This window comes from Emys orbicularis, chromosome 4 (assembly GCF_028017835.1).
Source record: "Emys orbicularis isolate rEmyOrb1 chromosome 4, rEmyOrb1.hap1, whole genome shotgun sequence".
NCBI lineage: Eukaryota > Metazoa > Chordata > Testudines > Emydidae > Emys > Emys orbicularis.
Window position 1 is genome coordinate 121,965,771 of NC_088686.1, and position 22,090 is coordinate 121,987,860.

Consider the following 22,090-nt stretch of genomic DNA (forward strand, 5'->3'; position numbering starts at 1 on the left):
ATTTTATACACGTTCTCAAGCCACTATGTGCATAAGAGAGCTGATTTTTACCAGATAAATATTAATTCCTGACCATGTATCAAGCAGCAGGACCATGATTATGTAATGGATAAAAAGACTGCGAATATAGATATTCCATTCAATTGTATACATGGAAATTTCATTTTAGTTTGGAATGTGTGAAATAACTAATAATTCAATCATTTACCAGCATCCCAAACAATTTGAAATTGCTCAGAAAAAAAGACCAAAATGATAATCCAGAGTTTAACATCTGGAAAAAAATGTGACATGCATTGTAAAACTGTCTGTTTGCAAAAGCAGCACTGGTCTAAGTTCAACATATTACATGTATATTGTAGCCAACTGCTTACAATTAGTCTTGAAGAACTGGAAACAAGATTCACCCTCAGAAGGAACTTTGTCATTACTTGTTATGCATGTACACATGTTTTCCAAATCACAAGGCTTTTATAATGTTGCAGGTGTCAATCTCCTTTATTCCCAAATTGCTTTATATTATTAGTTGGGAATTCATGGATATGGGGAGAAAATATTCTTCTGATATGATTATCAAAGCAAATTACTTTGTAAATTGCATTTGTAATTCCACTTTCTAGCTTCCTACTGTGACTTAGTCCTTTATGCTTGTTTGTACTGTCCGCAGGTAGGGTCACAGTACATTGTAAACTGGGGTTTAATATTTAAATAGTGTAAACAAGACGGAACAGGTTTTTTATTATCCAGGAAAAATGCAGGCTACCACGTGCTTAACAGGCAGAGTTTATACAGGATCTCTCCTGAAAAGTCTAAAAATAAATTTGTTTCACATAGAGAGAATAATATTTGTCATCATTTCTGATTTATGTAAATGTTTAGAAATAGGAGTAGTTCAGCAGCTTCTTCAATTCAATATGTGAAACCACCAAAGGCAAAATAGTTTTCCTTTGTTAATGCCTTTCCTTATTTCCTTGCACATGACCTGTAAAGATCCTCCCATCCTGATTCTGTATCTAGTACAATCTACATAGTTCCTCCCACCTTGTTTCTATATATGGTAAAAAGTTGTGTGTATCAGTCGTTGGAGACTGATTTTTGAGGAATTCATTGAATTGTGTTCTGACAGTCAAAAAGAGGGTTGGATTTTAGTCAAGCAAACTATTAGCTAGGCAGCCCAAAGGGGGCAAGAAAATAATAAGGGAAGAAGTCTTCCAAGCAGAAGAAGTTGTCTCTCTATCTATTCTTATTTAAATCTTCAACTGTGTCTACACTACTATAAAAAACCTGCCGCACCAAGGTCAATTGACTTGGGCTTGGGCTGCGAGGCTACAAATTGCATTGTAGACATTTGGGCTCAAGCTGGTTTTCGAGCCCTAACATCTACACAGCAAGTTTTAAGCCTCGCAGCCTGAGCCCCAAGTCAGCTGATCCGAGCCAGCCACGGCTGTGCCGCAGGTCTTTTAGTGCAGTGTAGCTGCATCTTTCATATTAATTGGATTCAGCCCAGTAAACCTAAGTCTTCCAGCTACTCAAGTACAGATAAATTACTTCAATTTATGGATGGAGAAATACATGTGAAGGTAAACCCTGAGAGTGCCTATATGCCTCTCTATGGCCAAATGCAGTGGGAATGCTATGCTTGTGCTGTGCTATAGAGAATACAGCAGCAACTCATGGAGGAGCTGCACACAGTTTGGCACAGAGAACTTGGTGTATTGCTGCAATGAAACAGTGCTGGGGATGTGGGGATTTCCAAAGGCAAAACCTCATGTTTGAAGAGAGCTGCAGGCCAATCCTGTTTCAATTATTAGAAAGCTCTGATGCGTTTATTAGTGCTAATGAGTCCTACCTTCCGGTTTTCAGGATTTGGGGCTTGATTCTGCACCCCTGAAGTCGATGGGAATGAAGCAGATCCTTGGCTGTTAGCCTTTACACAGCCTACACTAAAGTATGTAGGTGTCTTTCACCACCTCAGTTGCTCAGCTGCACTGATGTTGGTGCCCTGGTTTGGCCCACAACACTAATGCTGAAAATGAACATTTTCCTAAGTGGCCACGTTTATTTTCAATCTCGTTGAAAAGCTGCCCCGACAGGGACAATAAACGTATACACCTTCTGAATTTAGAAATGTATAATGCCCTCAGTTAGCCTGTGAGTGGAAAGTTCTTAAAAGAAGACCCCAATCTCTTTCCCCTAATTGGGTAGATTTTTTTTCATTATGTTTTATCACAAAGTCTTTGTAAATTTAATGTGACACTCAGTATGAAATTATTCCAAACTGTACCATATCTATTTTATTAGCATGCAGGTAGTAGTCTGAGGATAACAAAATATATTCAGGATTGTATCAGGTTCAGGAAAATATAGTAACTACCATTTTAATCCTCATTTTGGACCAAAAATCTCCCAACTATTTCCATATTGGGGTCTTGGAGACCCCCCTAGTATGTCAAAATTGGAAAAATACATGGGATGTATTTAAAACTGACTTTATTGTAACCAGTGAACTATAAATCTATGAACTAGTTCAAATGTTCCTAGATTCAGAAGCAAACTACACAGTATTGGTGTTGGGGTCTAACTGACCCGATGCTCAAACACATTTTAAAAACAGCTACACACTACACAGGTGTTGCAGTCTAACAGACCCCATTTTCAGACAATGAAAACAGAGCAACAGCAATATTATAAAAGGCACAAACACAGCAAAGTGGCAGTAAATGGTTTACTACTTTGAACAAATGGAGCAATTAAGTTGACATATATTCTGAACATACATTTAATGTGTTTTCCTGCCTCGTTCTCCAGAACAAATGTAGCATCTTCCCTGTTTCTTAGGCTCTGGATCAGTACCCAGCACACACGATGCTACTTTCCTAGAACCCTGAAGCAAGGCTGCTATGTTTCTTTCCTGCACCAGTGGTTTCACCATTTCTGTGCCCAGGTCCCTGTGAAACATCCATCTCTTACTCAAACACTTGTTATGCCAGGTGTGATTCAACAAAATTCAAACAATATATGCATTCAGGCATGCAATGTGCATTTGCAATGCAACAGTAAGTCTTTGCCACAGCAACAGCATCTGTCAAGTGTGGGCTTGCCAGAAAATAGTATCTGACAATTGTGGCTTCCCCAGAAACTTTCTAGCAAGTGTAGGCCTCCCAGAAGATCAGTGTGATGGGATTATCTTGAAAGAAACTCAATTTGCTGTACAATTGTGATGATATGTGATGGGAAACATTAACTGGGATCTCACAGACACCCAAAACACTTTTGGTACATTTTTTTGAAAAATAAAAACCACTGAAACTGATTATTAAAACAATGCTGAAAGATTCATAGAATATCAGGGTTGGAAGGGACCTCAGGAGGTCATCTAGTCCAACCCCCTGCTCAAAGCAGGACTAATCCCCAGACAGATTTTTGCCCCAAATCCCTAAATGGCCCCCTCAAGAATTGAGCTCACAACCCTGGGTTTAGCAAGCCAATGCTCAAACCACTGAGCTATCCCTCCTCCCTATGATTTATACAGTCATATCATATAACTGCTGCCTCAACATAAAAGCAATATGATGTTGGAATGCATAATTAAATTGGGGTCCAACAGACCCCAATACCTTTTGAGTAATTTTTTTTCACTGCACTAAAACCACAAGAAGTATGCAGACAAAACTAATGCTAATAGGTTGTCGCATCATAGTTTGAGAATACCTAAAGAAGAGGCAATGTTTTGCCTATTATCTTTTATTTAAATTTTTGTATGTGCTTGGGGTCCAAAAGACCCCCAAAGACTTTGGAAGTGTAGTACTTTCATTTTCCCCCATTGATTAACATTGAGGGTTCTAACTGACCTCATTACCTTTTTAGTGACTTTTTTGCTACACAAAATCCTACAAAAAGTGGAAACATGGTCAAATTGATGAGGACTACAAAAGAACAGCACAAGTATGTAGGGAGAAAATCAGAAAGGCTAAGGCACCAAATTAGTTACACCTGGCAAGGGACATAAAAGGCAATAAGAAGAGGTTCTTTAAATACATTAGGAGCAAGAGAAAGATGAAGGAAAGTTTAAGTCCTCTATTTAATGGGGGAAGGAGCGCTAATAACTCATGACATCAAAAAAGCTGAAATGCTTAATACGTAGTTTGCCTCAGTCTTCACTAAAAAGGTTATTGATGACCAGATACTCAACACAATTAATTTAGACAACCAGGGAGAAGGAATGCAAGCCAAAAATAGGGAAAGTTAAAGAATATTTAAATAAATTAGATATATTCAAGTCATCAGGGCCTGATGAAATTCATCCTAGAGTGTTTAAGGAAATAGGTAAAGCAATCTCGGTGCCAGAAACAGTTATCTTTCAGAACATAAGAACATCCATACTGGGTCAGACCAAAGTATCCTGTCTTCTGACAGTATCCCAGATACTAGCCCAGTATCCTGTCTTCTGACAGTGGCCAATGCCAGGTGCCCCAGAGGGAATGAACAGGTAATCATACCTTGATTTTAATGAGGCTGTTGACAGAGTTCTGTGTGACATTCTCCTAAGCAAACTAAGGAAATGTGGTCTACATGAAATTAGTGGGTGCACAACTGCTTGAAAGACAGTTCTCCAAGAGTAGTTGCAGTAGCTTGATGTCAAATTGGGAGGGAGTATTTAATGGGGTCCTGCAGGTGTCAGTCCTGGGTCTGGTACTATTCACTATTTTTAGGGTTACCATATTTCAATACTGCAAAAACAGGACACTCCACGGGTCCCCGGCCCTGCCCCAGCTCCGCCCCTTCCCCAAAGTCCCCACCCCAACTCCGCCCCCTAGGGTGACCAGCTCACCCAGGTCAAATATCGGGACGCGGGGGGGTGGGGGGGCAGAGCAAAAAAAAAAAAAACCAACAACCCCCCTACCCACACACCATTCCACCTCCCTCCGCAAGTGCTGGAGGGAGGCCCGGGAGACGCAGGGAGATCGTGGGGCTGGGGTGAGTGAGTCCGGCCTGGCCCTGAGCGCAGGCAGGACTCGGGCAGTACCTGGAGGGAGAGTAGGGGGGCAGCCCGCGGGGCCAGGTGGCGGCTGTTCTCCCCACCTGGGCAGCCGGACTCGGGAGCAGCCCGCAGGATTGCACCAGCTGGGTCCCCGCAGCAGGCCCGGGCTCAGGGGGTTCACGGCCCGGGCACCAGAGCCGCAGCCGCCGAGCGCCACATGCTTGGCCACTTCCCACCGCGGCAGTGGGAGCTGCAGCAGTGGGAGCTGCAGCAGCGGCTGCTCCCGAGTCCGGCTGCCCAGGTGGGGAGAACGAACAGCCGCCGCCTGGCCCCCACGGGGAAGTTGCTTCGGCCCCCGCCACGGTGGACAGTGGTGGGAGCTGGGAAAGTTGGAGCCCAGGGAGGAGGCGGTCCCCTTACCATGCCTCCCTATTTTCCCGGACATGTCCGGCTTTTTGGAAATTCCTCCCGGATGGGGATTTGAGGACCAAAAAGCCGGACATGTCTGGGAAAATCCGGACATATGGTAACCCTACCTGACCAAACATTGCAACACAAAAGCTGTTGGCTTATCCTGCCCCATCTGTGTCTGATTTTCTTTGACTGATTGCTGGTTTGAATTTTCAAATGCTTACGTCAAGGCTCTTTCCCCTGCATCCTCCCAGACTCTTCTTACACCCATATACCTCCTAAACCAGGCCCCATGGACCACAACCAGTCCAGGGGCAACAGGCACAGGTCCCCATCCACATCCCACCCAGCTAAGGGTCAAATTCAGCCCCTGCTGCCTGGCTTGCATGGGAAAGCGAGCCACTGGGGCAGAGGAAATTGGCTGCTGCTCTGGGCAAGTCTCTGTAGTAAGGATGCAAGGGAATAATAATAAAAAGAACCACCAGAAAATATCAGCTGTCAGCAGCCTGGGTCCCAGCCAGTGTGTTTGCTAGGAGAGATCAGAAACACTTAACATCGCTGCCTCCCTTGGTTTCATCCCCCCTGTGTTCACCTAGGCTGCCTGAGCAGTTCCAGGGCCCAAAAATGGAAAAAACGTACCTGCAAGAGACACAAGGTTGTCACCGTGCAGCCTGCTAGCCCTGTAGAGTCGCACCCTGGCTTGCCGGGCAATAATGTCCTGGCTAGACCAAGTCCCAAGAAAATCAGCAGCTCCCTGCTGTATGGTCCATGCACAGACAACTCTCCCTTCTCCCACTGACAGGGGAGGGTGTTTAGGGCTGGCTCTGGATAATGCCCAGCCAGGCTGAAGTTGCAGCTTACATGGGAAATGGTTCTTTGTTTCAGTGCAAGGAGTTGCAGAGGCAAAAGTTCAAATCAGCAAAGTTAAGCAGAACCTTTCGCTCGTGGCTAGCTGGCTTCATCTGCAAAGCACTGTGCAGACACAGGCCTTGATTTATCCCCTGGTCCTGGCAGCTTCTGCCCCGAGGGACCCAGATGTGGAGCCCCACCAGGGATGGAAAGTCCACCTGGGGATTGGGGCAGTAGTAGGACAAGGTGCTTGCAACCTTAGCAGCCGCACAGTGGATGGGGCTGATCAATGAGGAGGTACTTCTGCTCCCAGTCACTGCAGCAGCCGGGGCTCGGGGCCTCTCCCAGCTCCAGCAAGGGGTTGGGGCAGCCCAGGCTGGGGACTTCCATCCTTCCTCCCCTGCTCCAGCTGGGACTCAGGAATTCCACGCACCCCTCCCCAACAGCAGCTGAGGCAGCCCAGGCTCCGACCAGGCTGGGAACTGACTGTCTTTCACCCCAGCCGAGGCAGCCCGGGATCGGGACTTCTGCCCTGCCCTGCAGCCCTGTCCTCCTGCTGCCCCAAACTCCTACCGCGGCTCCCCGGGCTTCCTCATCCTGCGTCTCCTGGGGGCTTCCGCTCCTGCCGGCTGCAGCCAGGGCAGTGTGGGCTCAAGAATTCCACTCCCCTTCCCAACAGCTGAGGCAGCCCAGAGGTTCCAGACTTCTGCTCCCTGCTGCTGCCCGGATTCGTAGGTTCTGCATCTTCCTCCCCGCCCGGCAAAATGCCGGACATTTTGAGCTATTTAAAAATGCCTGCCGGACGGCAATTTAAGATCTAAAAAGCCGGACATGTCCGGGAAAATCCAGACATATGGTAACCCTACTATTTTCATTATTGACTTGGATAATGGAGTAGAGAGTATGCTTATAAAATGTGCAGATGACATCAAGCTAGGTGGAGTTGCAAGCACTTTGGAGAGCAGGTTTAAAATTCAAAATGAATTGGTCTGAATTCAACAAGATGAATTTCAATAAAAACAAGTGCAAAGTACTTCACTTAGTAAGGAAAACTCGAATTCACAGCTACAAAATGGGGAATAACTGTCCAGGTGGTAGTACTGCTGAAAAGGATCTGGGGGTTATAGTGAACCACAAACTGAATATGAGTCATCAGTGTGCTGCAGCTGCAAAAAAGGCTAATATGATTCTGGGGTGTATTAACAGGAGTGTTGTATATAAGACACCTGAGGTAATTGTCCAACTCTATTCAATGCTGGTGAGGCCCCAGCTGCGGTACTGTGTCCAAGTCTGGGCACCACAATTTAGGGAAGATGTGGACAATTTGGAAGGAGTCCAGAGGAGAGCGACAAAAATAATAAAAAGTTTATGAGGAAAGATTAAAAAAACTGGGCATGTTGAGTCTTGAAAAAAGAAGACTCGGGGGGGAACCCGATAAGAGTCTTCCAAAATGTTAAGGCCTGTTATAAAGAAGACAGTGATCAATTGTTCTCCATGTCCACTGAAGGTAAGGTAAGAAATAATGGGCTTAATCTGCAGCAAGGAGATTTAGGTTAGATGTTAGGAAAATCTTTATAAAGTAGGTAAGCTCTGGAATTGGCTTCCAAGTGAGGTCATGGAGTCCCCATCATTGGAAGCTTTTAATAAAAAGTTGGACAAATATCTGTCAGGGATGGTCTAGGTTTACTTGGTCCTGGCACAATGCAAGGGGCTGGACTTAGTGACTTCTTGAGGTCCCTTACAGCCCTACATTTCTATGATTCTCTGAAAAACCACAACAGGTATGATGATAAAACCAATGTGGAAAGATAGACCTCATCCTAGTTTGAGAATTCTTAATGTATGAAGAATATTTAGCACAAAAATTTGTGTTTACATTTTTGTGCACGTTGGACTCAGATAGACCCTAAAATATTAGGAGGTTAAATCTCAATTAAGTGTTACTAACCAATACTTTGAAAGATTGCCTACTGCTAGGCAATCAAATGGAGGCAAAATAGAGTAAGAACAGCATCTGCTTGACTTGCTCCTGTGAATAATCCCAACCAAGTCAATGGGACTCTTGATTTAAGTTAAATGAGTAGCATTTGATCCTTAGTCAATAGAACTATTCCTCCAAAACAGACCTCAGAATTCCACAATCAAATTGAACTAAGTTATCAAGCAGAGACATTTGAAGAATGCCCCCATCCGGGACCAAATCCTGATATCCTTACAGCTTACCCATTCCTTAGAAGAATTCTGTGTTATTCAGTGGAATTCACCCTGCAAGATGAGGAGTAGCCTGATGGGAAAGAGGAATCTTAAAATAACTCTGTTGTCATTCATCCGTACATTTTCAAAACATTGGCCAAGTTTTTTTGCATTAAAGTTTCCATTGACTTGAGTGGGAATTGCATAACATAGACTGAGCAGATCTCGCTCTGAAAATTTAGGGGTGAAATGAAGCCTGATAAAATTATTTTAAGAAATCTCGTGAAATGGAAATGTGCATTAATTATCTAGGGCCTGATTCTTTCCCCCCCCATTTCACGTTCAGTAATACTTGACTCCATGATTACTCCCCATTGAAAGTACTCAATGGAATTAGTACTACTAAATGTCAGAGTGAACCAGGCCCTTTATAAGTAACAAGGATGAATAGAAATTAGATAGGTTGGTTGATTTTTATATACAGGAAAAAAATTAATGTCTGCTTTGGCACTTTTCTTTTTTTTCCCTTTTTTTTTTTTTGCAGCCACAAGAGATGTTTAAAAGGATGGTGGTTTACAATTCATCATTTAGATCTAACAAAAAACAAGTAAAATAACACTTTCCTTCTTTGTTTGTGTGGTACTTTTTTGTTTTGACTGTTCATAGATGATAACCCCTTTCTTTTTCTCTCTTCTTTTTTGTTGACCAACTTTTCAGACCAAAGATGCACTACTGCCCTAATGCATGGAAACTATTACTCTTTATAATCTTTCAATGTGTGCATGTGTTCGCCTAAACAGATGCTAAATATAGAGAATGAGAAGAGAGTAGATACCATAGGACAAATTCTCTCTTCAGCTACTCATGTACTCACTGCTAGTTTTAGGGTAGTTGGGCATCTATAACCAAGGTCAGAATATAAAAAAATAATCAATTGTCTGACATTCCAGTGCTGGTTGTTTCTCTTTGTTTTGCACTCTGCTTGTTGTGCCATCTGTTGTAATAGGTGTATTATTTTCCAGAGCAAATAGCTAACTGGTATAGCATTCTTATTGATTGACTAGTTTTTTAACTGAAATCACAGGAACTGGAGATGGAAAAGATCTGTTAAATCATCTAGTCCAACCCTTTTCCAATACAGGATTGGTCCCCATGATACTACTTCTAGTGCTTCTGTCCAGTTTCAAATAAACCAAGTGTTGAGGTTCCCTTGGAAAGCTATTGCATGGTGTAATACAGCTTGGTCACATTTCACCATGATGAAATAATCCCTGGTCATTGCTTAACATGAGGAAAATTTGTTGTTTTTCTTTGCTGTTAAATGTGCTAGGTCGTGTACAAAGCACCTTTACTATTGCCAGTTATGTTGGATTCGTTACATGTTCTATGGAACATCAGTAGAACTGTGCAATTGCTTGAATACAGAGCCAGCAGTGAAGAGCAAATTATAACTGTTTTCTTTGATTTTAGTAGTTTTGTGCCTTTCATGACATTTATTTTAACATGGGCTTTTTTAAAAAGTGAAGGGTTTTATAGATCGTTTTTCTTGGAGAACAACCCAGTTTCAATGCAATATACTAGATATCATCAGGAAACTAAAAATTATTGGTGTTGGAAACATTTACGCTATACATAATATATTCTCAGATAAATGGAGATTTAGGATTGTATGCATTTGATTCAGAGCTGCTGTGTTTTTGTAAGTGCTGTCAAATTAGTAAACAATTTGAATAGCTGTGAAATGTGACAAATCCCTTCAGTCCACAGCCAGCAGGACAATCATGCACTGACAAATTAGATTAAATCTCTGGTTAAAATGTTCTACCGGCCATTGTTTTCCATGATTTTAGCATGCACTTTTCTGTTTTATTACTCCTCTCCAGATATGATATTGACTAGAAAAATGGAGAATGAATTAGAATTAAACAGCCTATTCTTTGGGGGTGAACATGTTTTAATCATTAATATTTTCCTTTGTGGTTTTTAAGATTCTCAGATCATCAGATTAGTAACATGTGAAACATTGGCCCAGATCCTGCAATTGGATCCATATGGATGGACCTGTGCAGCCATGCAGAGCACCAGGGACTTAAGTGGGGCTCTACAAGGTTGCAAAGATCTACTTGTAAAAATACAGTTCTGGATGAGCAAGGAATACTGGATTGGTCTCAGACAACAAGAAGTCGGATTCTGGGGCTGATTGCTACTGAATGATATTATAATCTGCTTGTATAATATTAGCATATTCAGAAAACCTACTCATTTATTTTTACTTCATTTTAGTTCTCCCTGGTTGTTTTGGGGTTTTTATTTATTTGTTGTTTTTTAAAATTGCTTGGTTGCTGCTAAATATGTAGGATGGGATTTCAGTGGCCAACTCCCATCGGCTTAGCCACTTTGCAACTTTTAACCTTATGCTTCATCTAGAAGTCTGTGCAAATGGCTGCTTGGGCTACCAAATATACAGCATTACTAGAGTAATTCTGTTCAGTTACATGCATTCAATCCCATGAACCCAAAGTGGGGCTGCATGGTTAGTAAATGAACAGACTTTGACCACCTACCCTCCTGTAGAGCTGGGCAGCATTTTTTTGGACTAATAGTTTATTCACTGAGAAACGCAGTTTTGAGTCAATCACAACTATTTGCAATTTGTGTCAAGTTTGCAGAATAGTTTTGAGCGAACCAAAAAAAGTCCAACTTAGTAATGTTGAAGTGAAACTTTTCATTTTGATTTTCAGGCATTTTGATGAAAGAAAAGGAGGATTAGATTCAGCAAATGTGAGTGGTGGGAATGAATGATTATAAATTGCCACTGTGAATAGCAGTGGATAGTCAATGGGCTAGGCAAAGAGAGTGAGAATAATTCTACAGGCTGGTAGTTGGGGAATTCACCTAGGCTGTGGGAGGCACAGGTTCAATTCCATGCTGCAATGACTCTTTAATTCTTTCTGAAAAGTGGAACAGTTTCAAGAGGAGAGATTGAGAAAGTCCATCCCAAAATATCCCATAGCTCAGTGGTGAGGGCACAGGCCTGTGGTGTGGAAGACCCAAGCTGGGATCCCTTCTCCACATCAGGTGTAGGGGGAGGGGGAGAATTGAACCCAGGTGTCCCACATCTGAGGTGAGTGCCCCAATCGCCAGGCCTATAAAGAAGGCACCATGACCGCCTTCTCCTTATCCAGCAATCTTGTTAATCTACTCCTCCTTTTCTCTCTTTTTTTTTTTGTCAAAATGCCTGAAATTGAAACAATTGGTTTTGAATGAAGCATTTTGTTTTGACTTGAGGCATTTTTGACTTTTCAGCTGACCGAGAATTTTTGAAAAATGTCTGTTTCAGTTGACCCAAAACAAAACTTTTAAAATATTTTTTGGAATTGCCTATGAACCAAAAAAATCCATGCTTTATTCACTCTACCTTCTAGTCCCATGAGAGGTGACGAGTCTCTTCCCCAGAGAGGCACTTCTGTAACCTGAGGGCAAGATTGGGCCTTTGGTTTCTTTTTCATCTGGTTTTGCCACGTGACTGAAATATTAGCCCTCTCCTGAATGTGCAGTGTTCAGAGCACTGAATACACTGTGAATGACTGTGGTGCCATTTTTCCTAGAAAGATTTAATATATTTCAAAGAATGTATGGCATTTGCGTGCTTATTGGATCCAGATTGTGTTCTCTTTTTGGTAGAAGGTATCAATCTACCTATTTATTTATGCTGTTGTTTAAAATATATTTTCCCAAGAAAATTTTCTTCAGGGGCAACATCTGGTTTTCATGAGGTTGACCTTTGACTATGGAAGGTCAAGTGACTTGACCTCGGTTACATAATGAAGCAGTGGTTCTGACCAAATTAGAACTCCTTGTTCAAAGGTGTTTGCTCCAACACTAGGGTTGCCTAGACCAACCTTGCCTCCTAAAATCAGATACATAAATCGACTATTTAAAATCAGTTGTTCACCTGGACCAGTTTGGTTTCCATTTTCATTGTAAAATTTACAATAATTAAAATATAATCATAATATTATTTTATCTAGTATCTAACATGCTGTCTAGGAGCATGAATACAATTTTAAGGGTGAAATCCTAGCTGCATTGAAATCTATGGCAAATCTCCCATTGACTTCAGTGGGGTCAGGATTTTATCTCCTAAGATTTTAATTGAACATGCTTAGTACTGAGTGAGCTGGCTAATTGTTAACTAAAAGATATAGCAAGACCTCCCCTAGCCCGTTCACCAAAAGGGGGATGAACCCTTACGCATCATCCTGTCAGGGAAAAGGTATAATAATGGACAGGGTCTGAAGGACTAACTCTGTTAGAGCAGTGGGAGCAGAGTCAAGTGCTGGAATTGCAGAATGAGAAGCACTGGTGCCATGGGCAGAGCCGCTCAGAGGATTCAGGGGGCCTGGGGCAAAGCAATTTTGGGGGCCCCTTCCATAAAAAAAAGTTGCAATACTATAGTAACATGTATTTGGAAATGTAAAAAATAACCAGTGAAATACATTCAAAAATTAATTTGTAAGAATTTGAAAATACACGAAATACATTATTTACAAACATTAAATGCTTCAATGGTATGTATACATTTGCAATTACATAATGGGCTGTTCCTGGGTGATGGTGATGGTTGTTGCCAATGGGCTGTCGCTGCCTGGGGGTGGTGTTGCTGTTGCCCAGGGCTGGTTGGGGAGCTGGGCTCTGGGTTGGGGGGTGCCCAGCTCACAGGGGATGGGCTCAGGGCTGTGGGGAGATGGGGTCAGGGGGATGTCCGGCTCAGAGGGGCTGGGCTCAGAGCTGGGGGTCAGGGCTGTGGGGGATGGGGTCAGGGGGGTCCCTGCCCCGGCCCCTTACCATGCCGCTTACCCCCTCTCCCGGAGCCTCAGCGCGCCGCGTCCAGGAGCAGCCCAGGACAGCGCTGCAGCAGCATGGTGTCTCCAGCTGGACCTGAGTTCCCGCCGCTCGGCCGCAGCTCGCAGCCCCGCCCCCTTACCAGCTGAGGCGCCGGGGGATGGGGGAAGACGGAGGCCAGGGGAGCCTCCGACATACTTGTGGGGGGCCCTGTGGGGCCCGGGGCAAATTGCCCCACTTGCCCCCACCCCCACCCCCCGGGCAGCTCTGGCCATGGGATCTGTGTGAGAAGCACTGCTAAACAAGAGAGCAGTCGTACTAGCTGAGTCTGGAGTATTCTTCAGATGCAGCCCTGAGCATAGTGCACTGCAGTAATTCACGCTGGGGGTGAAAAAGGCCTGTATGACTCTGGTAAAGTCCATGCCCCAGAGGAAAGATCACAATTGCTTTGACAGATTCAGATGGACAAAAGCACTTTTGGTTACTGCTGCAACTTGGGCATTTAAGAGCAGCCAAGAAGACAGTGGGCACAACATAGCGCTCCTCTTGTTAAAAAAAGGTGGAGAAACCTTTGTTTCAGCTAGACATTGGGATAGCCAAGAGACTCTGTCACCTGTATTCACTGAAACAGAGACTGAGTCTGAGGGTAGATGGAGAGGCCAAGCCAGACCAATGAGACTGATATTAAGCATGGCACCCCGGCGTGTGCCTAGTATCCCTTCATCTACCGTGTCAATGATTGAAGGACCCAGACTCCCACAATTGATCTTTCTGTCCCCAAGTCTCCATAGCCCCAAATTATGGCAGCTTAAAGTGGTCACAGAAGTGTTGCTGCTGCCAGAGTTGGGTGCACAAGCAAGGCTCTCCAAGCTGCAAAAGTTATCAATACAGCGACACCCCTCCTTCCAAACAGAATTAATGCCAAACTTTCTTAAACCTCAAACCCCTACCCACGCTGCTCACCCAACAGCTCCCAGGATACCCCAAAGAATGTCTCACCTTCTTGAGATGAGATAATCACAAACAACCACCTGCCCACACATGTTTCCTACCCCCTAATGCTGTGCTTAAGGTAATGGGCTTGGGTCTGAAAGCTAAAAAGGCAGAGGATCCCCTAAAAAATTAAAATAAACCCATCTCAACATAACTCTCTCTCCACCACCACATCCAACATAAACAAACCCAGAACCAGACCCATCTCCAATCCCACAGCATCTTCCTCCGTATTTTAACACCATCCCCACCAATGTATCATGCAAGTAAAACCAAAAATTATCAAACACCTATTTCCACTAATAGTCCCAGAGACTTCAGTGATGGTAGGAGAGAATGGAGCAGCTTTGTAAAGGACTCAGCCCCATGCACACTGAGCCGCTGTGACTGATAATAGAGCACCAGATTCTGCCACCCTTAGTCAGGCCAAGCAGTGCCTTACTCTGTGAGCAGTCCCATCATGGATACTACTCAGTGAGAGTGAAGGAGGCAGAAAATGGCTCATAATGCTGACCATATGGGGCCAAATCCTGAGAGGTGCTGAGGGTCAGTCCCCCCCTCCCCGCCATTCCTATTATCTTCATCACCTCTCCAAATGTGGCCTATAATCTTACCAACTCAAATTGCCATCCTGAACACCTTCTTCTGGCCTTCAAACAAGCCCCTAACTTCTCTGAGGCCATCATCAGAGGCAAGCTCCCCACAGACCAGGACACACCAACTCAACGCGGCACAAGACCTGCAAGAACAACAGATGCAAAACCTGCAGACATATCTCCACTGCTACAATGATCAACACCCCCCACAACACACCTTTCAAGTTCCATGGTCCTACACATGCCTATCACAACATGTGGTGTACCTCATCCAGTGCATGAAATTCCCCAGTAACAACTGTGTGTGCAAAAAAATATTACCTCACCCACCTGGTCTCTCTAACATCCTATAATATGGTTTTAAAATATCTTTGTCAGGAGGAATATCAGCTACCTGCATGTCTTTCTCCATGTTATGTTCTAACCATCTTTTGTAGTTTAGAGTAGTTTTCTCACTAGTAATTTTGGTGGGATTATGTGTGTCTGATCTGCATATAATTAAACATTTATTTATTTTCAGGGCTTCCAGAAGTATGTGGAAGATTTTGACCCCTATACAATGGTAAGGAGAAGATTTAATTATGCCACAGAGGTTAAGATTAAATGATGTGGGGAAACATAGGGTTACATACTATCCTGGATTTGTGATGTGCCTGTAGAGCTCCCTTTGAGACCAGAGGTAGTTCTGCTAAGGAAGCAGATTGTCCTCAGCGGACTAGCGTTCTGTTCTTCCCATAGCTCTGATTTAGAAGAGGTGCACACCTTCCCTTGTAAACTATATGCTTCATCTGAATGATTTCATGCAGCTGCTTTGTAAAGGTGGAAATGACTAACTGATGTGTCTTTTGATAGTTTTCAGCAGATCAGATCATGGGAAAAGATGTGCGGCTGTTACGTATTAAAAAGGTAACCCTTGTAATTGGGTTGAGACATTTTGTGGGTCGTGTGGGCTCTTGATTTTTCAGAGTACCTGGGGCACATGATTATATTGTTACTGTCTACCCTTGATGAATCTCCTGTACATCGCAGCATTGGGACTCCCCTCTGACAAATGGCAGGAGATTTGGGTGGTGAAGGGAGGGAAACACTAGTGCTTCCCCACTGCAACCTCCTCCTGCACCCGCTCCCTGTTAGCCCTCCCCACTCCCCACCACTTCCTCAATAGCAGTATGTTTTCATGTTTCTCCCAAACCCCTAGGACTCATAGGGGTATACAGAACAAAGCCCACACACACGTTGGGGGACCCCTACAAGCCCAACTCCTCAGTCTTTATTGAGGGCCCAATTCTGCCCAGTTCTGAGTGTACTCAACACATAGTTGCTGCTCACCACCTTGCAGAGTCAAGCCCTGTGACTAATCCAGATGCTAGCCATGTGTCATTTTTGACGCAGAATTGGTATGTTTCCCTAGCCCATCTTTGTGCACCCAGATGGTGAAATGAGAGGACTTGAGTGGAAAGAGCAAACCTTAATGTGGTCACAAAGCAGTACACTTACTATTGGAGACATGTACCTATGTAAAAAATGCTAAAACCAAAGTTGTGTGATACACAAACAGGACAGTGTGTACAAATGACAAGTTAGAAAGCAGTCAGTACTGATTCCAGCTCCCTCATGCTAACACTAGGGAGAACATTTTCAAAAGTGAGTGAGTTTTGAAAATGGGACTTACGCATCTAAGTGACTTAGAAGCCTCTGAAACTTTTATTTCTGAGCTAACCAAAAGCATGGACCCCAGTTTGGTAAGTTGCTTAAGTGTGTGCCTAATTTTAAGCATGAGTAGTTCCACTGACTTGGAACTACTCTTGTGCTTATAGTTAGGTACATGCTGAAGGACATTCTTTGCTGAATCAGGGCCATAAAGAGGTTGAAAACTCAAATTCCTCAAGCCACACTCCCATTCCTGTGCCCCCACTTTACGGTTCACACCAGACGAAATGCTAATCAGGGAAAACATTAGTTTCCTTAACTCTTATTCCATAGACATTAATGGTGATGTCTAGACAATGTAATTATAGGATCTTAGGCCCGGTCTACACTAGAATTAGGTCGACGTAAGGAAGCTTATGTCGACCTGACTCTCTAAGTGTCTACAGTACAATGTTCCTCCCACCACTTTAACTCACCTGTTACGCCAACCTAATAACTCCACGAGAGACATAGCGCTTAGGTCGATGTAGTTAGGTCGATGCTGCCTTTGATGGCGGGGCTCCAGCTGTCAGTGCCCCACAATGCCCCATGTCAGTCAGTGCAAGCACTCCTGGTGACGTGCACCGCCGAGAGAAGGAGTAGAGTATGGACATGAACAGCCAATTTAATTATTGCATGGCTGTCGCTCGACCTAAGTCGAATTAATTGTGTAGTGTAGACATGCCCTTAGATAGCAGTGGGGTTGGCGTACTATAAAATCTATGAATCACTGCAGGTTTGCATCTCCTTCTCACAGCCACCTCTTCTTCCCACTTCAAAAATGGATCTTCATGTAAAAAGTCACCACAGTATTTAATGCTAACAAAAATAAATCTGAATTTGTTGATTATTTAGTTGTAACTAGATTTTAAGTCAATCTGGGTAACTTGCACAGTTCAAACTCTCTAAAGAGACAAACTATTTTTTTTCCTGATTTTCTTCTTTTGTTAAAAGCATGTTGAAATTGTAATGAATCATACATTTTTATTTCAATAATGTGACATTGTTTTGTTTTATTGCTGTTATTTCACCATTTCAGCATAACAGTGGTCATTCTTGGACCTCTTTGACTGGAATAACGTGGAAGGATTATGTCCATTATCTTATATGAACTAGTTTGATGCTGACTAAGATTATCAAAAGGGATTAGTGATTTTGGGTGCCCAACTTCAGACACCTTAAAGAGGCCTGCGTTTCCAAAGATGCTGAAAATTAGGCCTTTCCTATGTGTCTCAAAGTGCCCACTCGAAGAATGAGACACTCAAAATCACTGAGCACTTATTAAAACCTTGACCACTGATACTACCACAGAATACACCAAGGACCTGATCCTACAACTATTATGTGTATAGTCCTATTCACTGTAAGGGTGGAAGGATCAGGCCCCTATTGATTGTGGTGTCTGTCTGTAGCGTATTCTGAACTAAAACGTTTTCTTTAATAGGAAGGACCATTAGATCTTGCAGTAGAGGGAGGCATTGATTCCCCAATTGGAAAAATAGTAGTGTCTGCTATCTATGAGGGTGGTTCCGCAGACAAACATGGTGAGTACCCTGGGGAAGGTCAGGGGGATTTTGAACCTGGTTCTAAAGCACTTCATCTGTTAGCCTCCTAAATTTACGCTTTCTTCATGACTGGCTGATGCCTATAGGCACCAGTGAAATATCTGAGGCAGATTAAGTCCCCAAGAGTTTCATGTTCAGAGACGCTTCAGAACTAGGCCCTTCATTTGGGGGCTGGTGCTTACAGTAAAAAATAATTGGAATTGGCCAGATTTTCTGGCAGGTTTCCACTAAGTATAAAGAAAAAGCCACAGCTGCTGTCATTTTAGCAGCAGCAGCCGAAGGCCAGTAATTGGGAAGAGGAGGAAGATGGAGAGCTACTTCATTATTAACAGCCCAGTTCTGTCACCCTTGCAGTGTAAGTCATCCCCATTAAAATCAAGGGTGGCAGAGTCTGGCCCCAGATGATTATTTCAAGAATGATGTTAATGCGAGTTCTGCGTGCAAAGGGCCTACAAGACAGACAAAGGCTAACAGAAAAATATTATCATCCCCATTTTAGAGAACGGGGACTGAAGCACAGAACAATTGTGACTTACCCAGCATTACATAGGAAGTCTGTGGCAAAGCCAAACATTTAACCCAGATCTCCAGTCCTGTGCCTTAGTTACAATATGGTGGGCTGGGTGTGTGGCAGTGGCAGATCACTGCTGGGAGAGCTCCTTGGGTGGGAAGTTAAATTTACAAAATTTAAATTTAAATTTTTTTTTTTTAATTCTTGTGAGGTTCAGAGAGCAGGGCAGTTCAGAGATAACACTTAGGGCTTGTCTTCACTATCATGCTGCAGCGGCACTGATATAGCGCATTTGGGGAAGACGCGCTACGTCGACGGGAGAGCGCTCTCCCATCGATGTAATTACTCCACCTCAGTGAGAGGCGGAAGCGATGTTGGTGGGAGAGCGTCTCCCACCGACATAGCGCAATGTAGACACCACTTTATGTCAATGTAACTCATGTTGTTTGGGTAGGGGGTTCACACCCCTGAGCTACATAAGTTACAGCGACTTAAGCAGTAGTGTAGATAAGCCCTTAGTCTTCTATTCCATATGTAATTCACTCTCTAGTTCCTAAGGATGGCCCTGATCCTGCAAAACAATCCTGAGGCATGAGAATCTGGGTGTAAATGAGGGAAAAATTTAGCTAAGTACCTATAATACCTTTGACTGCCCTGTTTAAGAGAGTTCACTGTCAGCAAGTTTCAAAGCCACTGTGGTGGCTAGGAACCCATCTCCATAGTTAAGGACCTACCTGCCATCTGTGCCTTTGAAACTTTCCCCCTTAATATTACCATAGTGTGTTCATAACCAGAGACTGATTAGCCCTTATTGGCCACAACCAACAGAAGAATGTTATACTCGCTGCCCCAGCACCTAAAGCTTCCACTTATTTTCATTTACAACAAGCCACCTTCTCTGCACTACTGCAGTGTACATCTAGGAAAGGTTTCAGGCTAATTTACATAGGGATGTTTGTTGAATGTGTGTGAAGAAGAGGCATCTGAGAGAGAAGTCTGACAGAAATGATGTTGCTGATATGGTATTTTTGCTCTGTCTTTGCTTCACCAGGAGGCATCGTGAAAGGGGATGAAATAATGGCTGTGAATGGCAAGATTTTAGTTGATGTGACGCTGACAGAAGCCCAGACAACTTTAGCCAAAGCCTGGAATGTGGGTGGGGTAAGTGAATGGGTGTTTTCCCCCTGAGAAGTACACAGCAGCCACGCGAGTTGTTTGGTTTAAATGTATTCTGCTCTGGGCAGTTCATGGTAAGTCTTTCCAAGATGTTAACATTGAAGATGAATTCGGAATTGTCAAGGACTTTATCACAGCATCATAGTTTTATCTAATCCTTCACAACGGATGCACAAAAAACTAGTGTTTTGGCTACAGTGAGAATCTTCTAAACAAGAATGATATCAAGTGTTAAAAGTGCCCAGTGCAGGGTATAAATGATCATCCTAAGAGTTTGATACACAGCAGTGGAGAAAATATTTGTTGATTTTGGGATGTAATTCAAAATTAACCAGCTTGTTGTTAAAACGCTCCTTAGGCTTTTTGAGACTAAGGGCTGGTCCACACTAACCCCCCAGTTCGAACTAAGATACGCAACTTCAGCTACGTGAATAACGTAGCTGAAGTCGAAGTACCTTAGTTCGAACTTAAAGGTACTTACCAAAGGTCCACACGCGGCAGGCAGGCTCCCCCGTCGACTCCGCCTACTCCTCTCGTGGAGCAGGAGTACCGGTGTCGACGGCGAGCACTTCCGGGATCGATCCCAGAAGATCGATTGCTTACCGCCGAACCCGGAGGTAAGTATAGACGTACCCTAACTTCAGCCAGTATCAAATAGATCTTTTTCCTGTTGCCCTTTTCCCTCCTAGCAATGGATTCCTGCATGACTCTTCCCATGATGTTGCCATGTTGTTACAGTAGCCTTCCCTCTTCACCTCCTGCTATGTAGAGTAACCTCTCAATAGGTCTCTGACTCATCGACTTTCCATCTATGAGGTTGCTTGGATGTGTCTGAGGGCAGAGTTTGTCCCTTTTATGTTTAATCCTGATCTGGTTGAAGCTCTCTGTGAAAGTTCCACTTTCAAAGGGTCAAGTAATGCAAGAGAGAATTACCTGGCTGCTTAAGTCTCTCCTAATGATAATACATTCTTTTTACAGGATTGGATTGATTTAGTCATTGCAGTGTCTCCTCCAAAGGAATATGATGATGAAATGTAAGTGTATATATTCTGTTTCGTCAGCAGTTAAACAGCTAGTAACAACAGACTGGCTAGTTTGCCTTTTAACATACAGATAATCTTACTAAGGAATGTTTGTTTATTTTAACTGTTACTGTAATCACTGTAATTAATGGCCATTAATTGCCTTCCTCATAGATGTTCTTATACACTATAAACTTCCTTCTTCAAGCCTGAAGATTTAATTATATTTCTTATTGGACTGCAACTACTATATTTGGCTAATTAAATAAATTAGTCACTTGGGGGGAATTTTCAGAAGTGCCTTAGTGACTTAGGCACCTCAATCCCATTTTCAAAAGCAACCGAGGCATTCACTGAGACTAAGGGGGGGAGTATGTCTACGTTTTGAGCTGGAAGGTATAAATGCCACCTTGAGGAGACATAGTGCGCTAGCGCTAATTGAGTGTAGCCAGAGCAGCGTAAGTGGCAGGAAGGACTAGCTGCCCCAAATATATGCCTAGCACCTTGGACGGGTACGTACTCAGGGTGGTTAGCCCCTCCCACCGCTTTGGCTGTGCTCTATTTTTAATACACTAACTCAATCAGAGCTAGCGTGGGTCTCTCTCCTTGAGCTGGAATTTGACCTCCATTGTATGCCTGGTCTTAGAACAAATTTTGAAAGAGAGAGTAATTAAAGGCGTAGAGGTAAATGGTAACTGGGATAAAATACAACATGGTTTTACAAAAGGTAGATCATGCCAGATCAACCTGATCTCTTTCTTTGAGAAGAGAACTGATTTTTTTAGATAAAGGAAATGCAAGAGATCTAATCTACGTGGACTTCAGTAAAGCATTTGATACAGTTCGAAGTGTAGACATTCCCTTAGGCTCCCAAGTACCTTAGTGAATATTACAAATATCTAAAGCAATGAGATAATGCAAAACTAATCAGTATATTCAATTAAGCAAAGGACTAGGTGAGTTAAAACCAAATGGGCACATTATATTGATACCAGTTGTTTTATTTCAGACAGATATTTTCAAAAACAGAGCCTTGTTTTCTAACTTGCCCCAGGGAGACATATTTGCAGACGTACCTATGCCAAATACACTGGTAATGGGAAGTTATATAATTCTTTTTAAGCCTGATTTCCCGTTGCCTACAGGGATCCAGATCCTCAGATGGTGTAAATCACAGTAGTTGCACTGACTTAAATGGAGCTACACTGCTTTACACCAGCTGGTTTCTGGATCTGACCCAGAAACTGTAGTAAAAATGT

The 22,090-nt window shown here is 43.2% G+C and overlaps 1 protein-coding gene across 1 annotated transcript in view; it reads left to right on the plus strand.

The window, feature by feature from the left end:
- Window positions 1-20,847, plus strand: part of USH1C (USH1 protein network component harmonin) — a 91,110-nt gene extending 70,263 nt beyond the window's left edge. Inside the window, exons 20-25 of the mRNA XM_065403359.1 lie at window positions 8,979-9,041; window positions 15,389-15,430; window positions 15,721-15,774; window positions 18,002-18,101; window positions 19,685-19,794; window positions 20,788-20,847. Of these exons, the coding sequence (XP_065259431.1) occupies window positions 8,979-9,041; window positions 15,389-15,430; window positions 15,721-15,774; window positions 18,002-18,101; window positions 19,685-19,794; window positions 20,788-20,847 (429 nt within the window). The remainder of the gene's footprint in view (window positions 1-8,978; window positions 9,042-15,388; window positions 15,431-15,720; window positions 15,775-18,001; window positions 18,102-19,684; window positions 19,795-20,787) is intronic.
- Window positions 20,848-22,090: the final 1,243 nt, after the last annotated feature.